The sequence below is a fragment of the Leptonychotes weddellii genome, chromosome 5 (genome assembly GCF_054177405.1).
Source record: "Leptonychotes weddellii isolate Sample4059 chromosome 5, ASM5417740v2, whole genome shotgun sequence".
NCBI classification, from domain to species: Eukaryota; Metazoa; Chordata; class Mammalia; order Carnivora; family Phocidae; genus Leptonychotes; species Leptonychotes weddellii.
This window is the reverse complement of record NC_138373.1, coordinates 74,129,650-74,140,695: the sequence shown is the minus strand read 5'-3', so window position 1 is coordinate 74,140,695 and position 11,046 is coordinate 74,129,650. Positions and strand designations below refer to the sequence as shown.

Here is an 11,046-nt window from a genome sequence, read left to right as displayed (position 1 = left end):
TTTCTTTTTTTGGCCTGATATTACAATTATTGTGAAACCACTCCTGAGCTTTTGGCTAAGTTTTTCAGGCTGTGGTTACCGTAAAAGAGTGAGAAAACCAAGAGTCAGTAAAACCAGGCAGAGATGTGAGCGTTGACCTATTTTGTTACAGTCAAGGGTTTTGGTCCCTTAGAAAAGTAAGTAAGGTGTTGGCAAAATGCCTCTAGAGGTTATTCATTCATTCAAAAATAAGCACCTTCTGTGTGCTAGGCCATCAGTGCTGAGATGACAGCAGTCAACAAAATAGAGAAAAAAAATCTTTTCCTTTATTATGTTTATATTACACTACTACAGACACAGATAAACAAAGAACTAAGTATATGTAAAAAAGATCACATGATATTAAGAGCAATTGAGAAAAATAAAAAATAGAAGTAGAATTTAGCTTTGGGGGAGGGACAGTATCAAATGAAATATCTACAGAACCTGACGGCAAGATGACATTTGAGTCAAGACCTGAAAGAACTGTGGGACAAATTTTTTTATTAGAAAATTACTCACATTAGTTTTCCCTATGAAATCCAAATTTTTAAAGCTGTCTAGAACCAGGACGCCTAGGTGGCTCAGTCGGTTAAGCATCTGCTTAATCCTGGGATCAAGCTCCCATCAGGGATCCTGCTTCTCCCTCTGCCTGCCGCTCCCCCTGCTTGTGCTCTCTCTCTTTCTGTCAAATAAATAAATAAAATCTTTAAAAAAATAAAACAAATAAAGATGTCAGGAACCAAAATACATTTCATTAATTAATTAAGCCTCCCATTTCATTAATTAATACAATCACAATTTCTGATGAACATGAGATATATGCTATATTGTAAGTGATATGACTACAGAGAAATACAAATGTATTTGATATTTTGTTAGACTATGCAATGTTGTAGACATCAGTTCATGCTATGTTACATTCATTGAAATACTGAAAATAATATGCAGCTTCACAAAACACTCTTTCTTGAATGCCATACATCTGATTCAAGTTGGAGATAATTGTTTTAGATGACAATAAAGTAGAGGAATCCATGTCCAAGAATAGAATTGTTGTATGTAACCGAAACCTAAAATGGTGCTTAGCACAAAATAGAGCCTCAATAGAGCTCTTTCTAAAATACCTTGACTGGACAATGGCCATCTTTTTTTAGACAAAATTCTTTCACTTACTCCCTATAATATGGTATTTGTTTCAATTTCACACAGCACTTGGCAATTTTCAAAACTTTTCATATCTATCCCATTTGATTATTATACCAATCATTTGTACATAAGACAAGCATAAATATTTCTGTTTTATCAGTGAGCAAACTCTCAACTGGATCTGGCTGAGAATCCACCTCGTGGGTTCCTAATATGGCTGATTGTTCTTTCCTGCCCCCAGCTCCCATCCTGAATCTGTCTATACGTGATCCAAAACACCCTTGCTTTTTGTACCAGATGAACTCAACTGGGTTAACTGAGTGTATTTTCCTAACTTCTCAGATGTCTGTCAAGGTTCATCTTGGCATCAATTTGCTCTGAAACTTGGTTGTATTGCGATTATTCTTCTTACTTTGACTGTGATTGGATTGAGTGTTTCAGGTAAGTAATTCAAGATTATTTGCTTCAGAATACTTATATTATTTCTATCACAAATATTAGAGTATCAACATCATTTGGCCACCTCAAACTTAGTGAAAGACCAATAAAATAAAAACAATTACAAAACAATGCTTTTCACAATGCTCGGCCCAAATCTACTCTGCAAACTTCAGCCTTTCACATTTCTCTTCCTAATTGTTCTGATCGTCTTCATGGGGTATTTCAGATGTGCTCCCAGAACCTAAAAATGATCACAGTTATAATAAAAACATGACAGTGACAAAGAAAAATAAAATTTTCCCTTATTTACAGTTTTTTAAGTGCCTACTAAATTCCAGATTGCACTAGGCAACCTCTCCCATGGGGTAAACATAATTATATTTATTTTGAAGATGAAAAAGCTTGGTCAGGAGTATAAACAACTTAAGAGTAGACAACAGGTAAGTCAGTGTCTGTGTGAGTTCACCGTTCCATGTGTTTTCTTGTTTGTGTATGTATGCTGTGTTCTAACTAGGCTCTTTGCTACATTACTATCGCTTTATCTTCTGTCCACATTCAGCCTTGTTGAGATAATATAGTCTCCTGAAGTGATCAATATAACACATCCATTTCACCACATTCAGCATTTAATCTTCTTAATGGTTTCTCCTTACTTGCTAGTGACTTTCTTAAGACGAAACTCATTAATAGAAGAAAGCCGAGTGGATGTTCAAGAGAACAGGAATGAAACAACAGGTAATTTGGTAGCTTGAACTTTCTAAAAATAATAGCCCATATTTGACAGATACTATATGTTACAGTAGTAAAACTCCTAACAACCCATAAGTTAAGATGGCATTATCTTTCTGATTTTATGTTTGACAAAACTAAGAATGGAAAGGGAAAACAACTCACTTAGGGTCATACACCTAGTAAGAGGTGACAACGGAAATTACACCTGTGGCCAGAAATTGCATCATAGATTAAGTCTATGATCTTAATCACCAGTTCATGTTGCCTCATGGGAAGTTGCTGTTAGAATATTCAATAATTAATAGCCAAATACCATGTTAAAAAGTTAACTATGCACTCACGCAAAATATTTGATGATCTTAATGAGTATGTCAAAGAGTTAACTTTTGTCCATTAATCTTAAGACATCAATCTTGCTCCAGTAGGTAGTCTGAGTTAATAAAGACACTATTGTTGAATGACTGTAGCAGAATGTGATCATGGATTGTGCACATTCTTACAGAACAGAAATTTTAGGAAACCTGGAAAATCCTTCCAGAAAATGTTATCTAATAGATTGCCTTAAGTTAGCAAATAGATAATTTGACAATTAGAAATTTTCCATTGAATTTGTCTTTAATTTAGTGAAATCAATTATTATCTGCCTTGCAGTTTACATGTTGTTTAAAGTAAACATTTTTTAGATAACTACATACTGGACGTATAGTGGAGTCAGCACTAGTGATGAGTTTAAGGAAACTCAGGAATAGTTTTGACTCTACCACCAGCTGATTGTGTGGACTTAAATTATTCTGTCAGTGCCTTAAAAAGTAGGATGTGGCTGCTTAAATGATGTTGATGGTCTTTCCCTATTCTAATATTCTATGATTCCATTTATGCTCGCTATAACTGGTCATGAATTTCCAATTCTTGATACCAGAATGAACAGTAAGTCTCAAAAACCTCAAAACTATAATAAATTCATTTGTTGTTCTCACAGTGATAATCAGAGACTTCTGTGCATTTATAATGACCTGTGCATGTGTGATTAGTTGTGGTGGATGGAGACAGAATAGAAATATAACACTTATTTATTTCTTCTTTCTGTTTACTTCAGAGAAACTAGATCTGTTAAAGTGCCCAGAAGATTGGCATATACTCCCAGAAAAATGCTTGTTTCTTTCTCGTGCTTCCAACACTTGGAAAGATAGTCTGACTGACTGTTCCACAAAAGAATCCAGTTTGCTGCTTATTCGAGATCAGGAAGAATTGGTAAATAATGAAATAAGATATCTTAATAATAAAACTTAGCACTTTTTTCTAACCATACCAAGATCTTTGGGCTTTAGCCCAAAGGTTCTATGCAGATAGAAGTAGCAAATTTCACTTCAAGAAGCTCACAGTCTGAGAGACTACACACAGGTGTAGGCAAATAATTGAAGAGACTTTGATGCATGCAGCAATATGGATATAAATATAGGGACAATAATATCACAAAGAAGGAATAATTAACTCTGATGGGGAGTTAGGAAAGGCATCATAGACTAGGTGAGACTTGAACTCTGTTTTAGAGAATGAGCAGGAAAATGCAAACCATGAATAGATAATGCAGATTCAATATTCAGTCATTTCTTTCATTTTATTGATAGAAACTCATACGAATGCGGATAAATGAAAAGGGAATGCTATTTTGGATTGGACTAAATTTAACATTATCAGAGAAGAAATGGAAATGGATAAATGGTTCATTTTTAAATTCAAATGTGTGAGTATTAGATCAGCTAATTTGAATATTCATTCCCAAATCAGGTTAATATTCCAGGATAGTAACACTGTTATGGAAGATTGAGGTTTGTGGTTTTAATTTAGTTTAGAAATTTTCAAGAGGTTCGGAATAGACTAAGATGATGATGTTGAAGTTGGTTGGTTGAAAAGTTCCGTATGTGAAAAGACATCAGCCCATTATAGCAATATATATTTTTATCTGCAAGGGGGTTTTAGAGGAGAAAGGAGCAGACTAACTTTTTTGGGGAGGGGCATATAAAATTAAGCAATCTCTAGCTGGAGGTTTTCATCATGCAAAAGTTTTTAAGTAGTGTTTTTCAAATTGTGGGACAATATACCTTGGGGGGTCACCATCAGCACTGGAACAGTAAATATAAGAGGAAAAAAAAAAGTAAATATCAGCATGCAGAACCCAGACACACGAAAAGCCTTATTGATTAACATATATTTTATATGTTATATGTATTCTATACTGTATTCTCACAATAAGCTAGAGAAAAGGTTATTAAGAAATTATAAAAACAGAAAATACATTTACAATACTTTACCGTATTTATCGAAAAAGAAAAAAATGCATAGAAGTGAAACTGTGTAGTTCAAACAAATGTGGTTTGAGGGTTAGCTGTATATTTTAACCAGTGGTGTAAAGGAGACAGTTATTTCAGGGAATGGGATTAATATGTCATAGGCCACAAAGGATCTAATTGCTATTTTCTCTTGGGTGTCTCATTATAGTTTCTTGTGTAAGGTGGTCAAGATAACTAGCCATGTAATAGGAGGGTTGATGCTGCACAGGTAAATTACATATTTTAACAGAATTCATGGTTAATTGTACAACAAAGAGTTTTTTTTCCCTCAGAAGCAAAAGTATGTAGGAATTCAATAATGTTTCTGTAAAGAACTTTTCGATAGATTTTTCAGAAGAGATGATATTATGTTGCATTTTTTTTAGTCTGTGAATGATTCAATCAAATCTGTATAAATTATAGTTAAAATTTTTTTATCCTTCAAAAAACATGAGGAAAAAACATGAAATTTAAAACACAGGAGCTTGTTCAAGTTTATCTAAGCTATAGTGATAATTGTTATGGAAAAGTATTAAACATTGAAAAAAAGCTGGCTTAATTAGCAAATTTTCACATTGTCTGACCCATGTTCTAAACTATTTTTTAAAATGTGATTCTTTGAAAGATTATTTTAAAATAAGTGTTCTGGGAAGCGCAGTTGGTTAAGCATCTGGCTCTAGGTTTCAGCTCAGGTCATGATCTCAGGGTCCTGGGGATCGAGCCTCATGTTGGGCTCCCCATTCAGCATGGAGTCTGCTTGGGATTCTATCTCCTTCTGCCTCTCCCCGTGTGCTCTCTCTCACTTTCTCTGAAATAAATAAATCTAAAATAAATAAATGAATAAATAAATAAAATAAGTGTTCTGGAGTAGAATAAACTTATGAAAAGGCAAGCATACTCCTTCTGTTAAATAAAATCTATCCTCACACCACATGTACATCACAAACACAAACACACACAGCAGAACACACCAAAAACAATACCCACATACACCACACACACATCACACAAAACATACCCACTACACATACACAACACACATATACACCACACATACTCTACACATATATCACACACACACAGCACAGACACACACACACAAATCTATCCTCATTTTTTATATGCTTTCTGGGTATTATTTTCTATACTTTATTTACATATAAATGAAAATTTGATATTGACTTATTTTTATTTTTTCATGCATAATAAAGGTTAATTTTGGATGATTCAATTTAGTATGTGTGTATACTTATTTTACTGAGGTTCATAATAAAATTGGAAAACACTGAAGTGTCTGTGAGCAGAAATATAGGTAAAGTGGATGGATTAAATTCAGCTGAACATTCCATTTTACTCTGGGATAAAAATGATGCTTTGATTAAGAGGGCAGTGATCAGATAACCCTGGAAGGTGTCGGGTTATAGTAGAAAGGGTATCAGATTCTGCTTTCATTTTAACTGTCAGCCTGGCTTGCTGGTAAGGAGAAAAATAGAGGGTGATAATAATTTTTCTCTCAGGACTGTTTAGGGATTAAATGAGATAAGTTTAGAGAACCAGGCTGAGATTGAGGGCCTTTTGGAAAGACAATCATTGACCTGGCCATCTGAGCATTAAAAAAGTTATCTTGAAAGCTGAAGAAGGGATCAAAAGGGTAAAGAGGTAAAACATGGCAGGCTTCGGCAATAGCCTAGTTGAGAGAAGTTCATAATTTGACAAGAGTGTCAGACACTAGGGAGGAATCAGATTGGCTGCTCAGGCCCAAGGGGCTGCGTGAAGAAATGCAATGAAGTAACAAAGAAAAGCTGTGACAGAACCCTGTCCACCACCACTCCACTTGGTTTGAAACACATGAGTCTTGAACTCACCCCATCCCGGCACCTGGCCCTAATGTTGCCTATTCTGTTGTTGATTCTACTCCTACCCTCACCCGCAGTGAGCCACAAGCCTCACACTTGTTGGAATTAATGGCATATTGAAGCAGACACCTACCAACCTCTGCTTGGAATGGAAAAAAAAGGAAACTTCTGACCACATAGCACACAAACGAAGCCTCTTTTCCTAGCTGTGTCCAAAGTCTATAGACCCTGTATGCCCATCACTCACTGTGTACTTAATGTTTACTGAGCACATACACCATTTAAGCATTGTCATACTTTCACATGTGCCATCTCAATGTCTCCCCCAAATATTAGTGGTTATATCCTGTATATTTAAGAAAATTGAAGCTTGGTAAAGAAACTTTTCACATGATATGTCAATGATAGAATAAGAATAAGAAGAGAATCCCAGTTTCCAAAGCTTGTCTTCTTTGCATATGTTATTACGAAGCTTCTTGTTAGAGAATGCTTTTCCAGTGAAGATGAACTGGCGAGTTCCAGAGACTTATATAGCTATTCCAGGGTGCCTAGGTGGCTCAGATCTCAGGGTCATGGGATCGAGCCCCGTGTCCAGCCCAGAGTCGAGTCCCACATCTGGCTCCACACTCAGCAGAGTTTACTTGGGAGTCTCGCTCTCCCTCTCCCTCTGCTCCTCCCCCTAGTCGTGCTCTAAATAAAACTAAGTAACATAACATAATAAAATAAAATTTAAAAATAAATAAGTAAATAAATAAAAATCTTTTTTTAAGTGTTTATACCATTTTATGTTTGACAGTGTACTTACGCTATACTTAATAATTTAGCATCCCGTTGTTTCCTGAAAGTTGTAGGAGACACTGGCTAGATGAAGGGAATTAATTATGTGAGAAAATCACAAACACTAAGGGAGTTTTTTCTTTTGCTCCACAGATTACAAATTACTGGTTATACTCAAGAAAAGAGCTGTGTTTCCATCTCACCAACAGGAATTATTTCTGAGGACTGTGACACAGAAAATCGATGGATCTGCCAAAAAGAATTAAAACCTGTCAGAAATAAAGTATGTTCTGACTCTTGACTATACATCTCCTCTCAATTTCTTTACTTTCCATTATAGGTCTCTGCAATTTTAACTATATATACAGTTAAACTGGCCTAATGTATATTTAATAGCACAAAGTGAACCAATACTGAGAATTCTAAAACTATTGTGAATCTTACAGAAGTTCATGTCTAATCTACTCATTAAATGAATGAGGAAACAAATACATAGGGAAAATATGTATCATTTTAAGATGTTCTATGGAAAGAAGCCCAGAGCAGCTGAGAGGAATGGTTTCCAGTCCTGGCATATATGTGTGGCCTTCATTGATCCCCTCTATGCCTTAGCTCACCTCTAGAAAAGTTTTAGTAAAAGATCTCTAAAGTCCCGTGAATATTTCATAGTCTATGATTTTTCATATTATTACACAACTGGATTGTGGCAGAACATTGACCTAAGTCCATTCTCTTGACTCTGATATCAGAATCTCATAACCAAAGGATCTTGGGAAGGGATCTAAACCCTTCCCGCCATTCCAATGTTCTTCCCATTTTTTCTCATTACTTCTCTCTTTTCCTTCTATGTCTCCTTTCTATGGCTCACATACAAGCTGTAGGAAATATGTAATTAAGTTTTCCATTATTTAATGGAAAATAAGTGTTTTTTCAACAAAAGAGAAATGTTTATTCAGATAAATATCATGAGTGTTCACTTTTTTTAAAACATGCCACATCTTCTATGGAGATCAAATAAATAATAATACTGGAGGCTTATAATAAAATTTCTGAAAAACAGATATCTACTTACTCTGATCATTCAATGCCAATTTGAATTATATAAATTCAAGTACATACTATAGTGACCAAAATAACATTTCAATTTCTGTTTTCATGATGATTTATAATACTTGTTAATATACAATTTTGACTATGTCAAAACCCAAAGTATAATTCATTTGTGTTAGGAAATAAATTACTTAGGGAGACATTCTAGACAAGAACATCATTATGAACAGTATATGATAACAGTGAGATTTTGAACTGTTTGGCACTTTTGAGGAAGAGACCTATAAAGAACAGAAATCTGAAAAAAAAGTGTTTCCATAATTGACAGTGTACATGTCCACCCCTTGAAATAATGTTCAATGCAACCTTCTAAAGCAAATCAGGATACAGCTCTCTAAATCCATCCAGTTAATCCAGAATTCATTCCAAACATGGACCTGTTCCTTCTCCTATACTTGTTAGATCCCAAATGAAGTGGCCCTAAGGGACACAACTGTAAGAGTGTTTTACAATGAAACTGACTCCAAGAAGTTAAGTTCTGTCACAAGGATTTGCTATTGCAGTATTAGATGATCAATTAAATTTACCAGTGGATAGGACACTGGAGATCATCTTTGAGACTCAAACTATAAAGTTTCCGCAGCTCCCTGAGGAAAGCATGTCTAACCATATTCTAAGCGGATTAAAAAATATTAGATCTACAGTATTTGAGTCAATGTTTATTGACAAACTAACCACAACTCTAAAACATGTCAAAAGAAATCCTTGCTACGTTATTCAAGATCTGCCATCTACATTTCCTCTAAGTGGCCCATACGCTCCTTGTGCAGGCTCCTTATCGATCTCCAAACACCTCCTGACGTTGTATGATTTCATTGTTTAATACATGTTGTCCCATGAGTGTGAGGTTCTGCTTTGACTAGAAAAACCGGAGAAGTTGTGGATGGTTTAAATCAAATGTTAATTCCTTTCTGAATGTTTCCTCAAGCTTCTCTCTCTCACAATTTGTAAATTTATTTCTCTTTACTTTTCTGAAATATAATTACAATTCTTCTTTGCTGTATTGTAATAAGTTGCTTTTATGTTTCTCAGGCTGGTTCCACTGCTCTCCTGGCTGACATTGCACGAGTACCAAGACAGAACAATGAAAGGAAGTCCCTGACTCGTTTTAATACAATGAGCTAAGCTGAGTAATGGCAAAGTACAGTCTATTCATGCTGCTGTAGATTGACCTTGAGGCTGGACCAGGGAGATTCCTTCCGTTTATTTTCTATGCCATGTGCTTGGATTTGAAATCCATTTGCTTCTGTTTTACTTCCTGTCCGCTCATTCCACAGCAGGCTTTGATAGGCGCAGTGCGTGATAAAAAGTAGTTCTCGTGGTATCATATAAGACTGATGAATCACAGGCCTGTACTTCTGAAACCAATAATACATTATATGTTAATTCACTGAATTTAAATTTTAAAATGTTTTTAAAAAAACAGTTCTCGTGGAAAAACCCTTATGGTGGAAAAGAATTAAATATAAGATATTCTTGATGCATTAGCCTAGCTTTTTAAGAAGTCATTGTTTCCAATGCCCAGATGTGTAGGCAGCCAGTCACGAGATTCTTTTCCTTTTTAGGTAACCTGCCCTTGTACTTCCGTTTTTTGCTGTGGACTCCGTTCTGCCACCTTGTGGACATACTTGGTTTGGGTTGTGGTTTCCTGGCTATGCTTGTTCTGTTCCAACCAAGCAAAATAGAACAAAGGGAAAAACACCTGAAACTAATGTTGTGTGTCAACTATACTCAAATTTAAAAAATTTTTAAAAAGAGAATTTTGTCAACAGAGAAATGACACAAACAATAAATATCAGAAGAGGTTTATCCATTTTGTCCCATTGCAAAACCTTATTTCTCTCATAACATAGGAAATGGGGTAATTATTTTGTTTATCTGTTTATTGTTTTGTTATTGTTCTTATTTTGTTAGGCCAACTCTTGATCTCGGCTCAGGTTATAATTCCCAGGGTTCTGGGATCGAGCCCGGCGTGGGGTTCTGTGCTCAGCAGGGAGTCCACTTGAGGATTCTCTCTCCCTCTCCCTCTGCCCCCACTCTTGCATGCTCTAACTCTCACTCTCAAAATAAATAACTCTCTCTCAAAATCTTTAAAAAAAAAAAAAAATTATGAGCTCCACGAGAGGAAGGACCTATGTAGTATTATTAACCAATGCGTCGTTCTGGCACATAGTAGGTTCTCCATAAGTATTTCCTGCACAAAAAATTATTGTACAATCAAATGTGTTGATTGAATGGGCTTCCCGAGATGATTCTTGCTTGGGGTCTCTAATGCAGTTGGAGTGAGATGGTGCTTGGGACTGGTGTTATCTCCAAGCAAAGTGCTCCTCACCAACATTCGTAGCTATTGATTATGACTGTTGCCTTGAACCTCAGCAGGGTGGCTGAGGTACAAGAATAGCTTTTCTAAAAGACCATTTTTCAAATAATAATACAAGAAGCACATGGGGCACCTGGGTGGCTCAGTTGGTTAAACATCTGCCTTCGGCTCAGGTTATGGTCCCAGGGTCCTGGGATCGAGCCCCGCATGGGGATCCCTACTCCACGGGAAGCCTGCTTCTCCCTCTCCCACTCCCCCTGCTTGTGTTCCCTCTCTTGCTGTGTCTCTCTCTGTCAAATAAATAAAATCTTTT

General features: G+C 35.8%; 1 protein-coding gene across 1 annotated transcript; it reads left to right on the top strand.

The window, feature by feature from the left end:
* Positions 1–831: 831 nt before the first annotated feature.
* On the top strand, positions 832–10,227 carry KLRB1 (killer cell lectin like receptor B1). Its single transcript, XM_081819644.1, has 8 exons — positions 832–850; positions 1,510–1,608; positions 2,269–2,343; positions 3,437–3,591; positions 3,969–4,084; positions 4,840–4,899; positions 7,457–7,586; positions 9,446–10,227. The coding sequence occupies exons 1-8, from the start codon at positions 832–834 to the stop codon at positions 9,536–9,538; spliced, it is 747 nt and encodes a 248-aa protein (XP_081675770.1). The 3' UTR covers positions 9,539–10,227.
* The last annotated feature ends 819 nt before the right edge of the window (positions 10,228–11,046 follow it).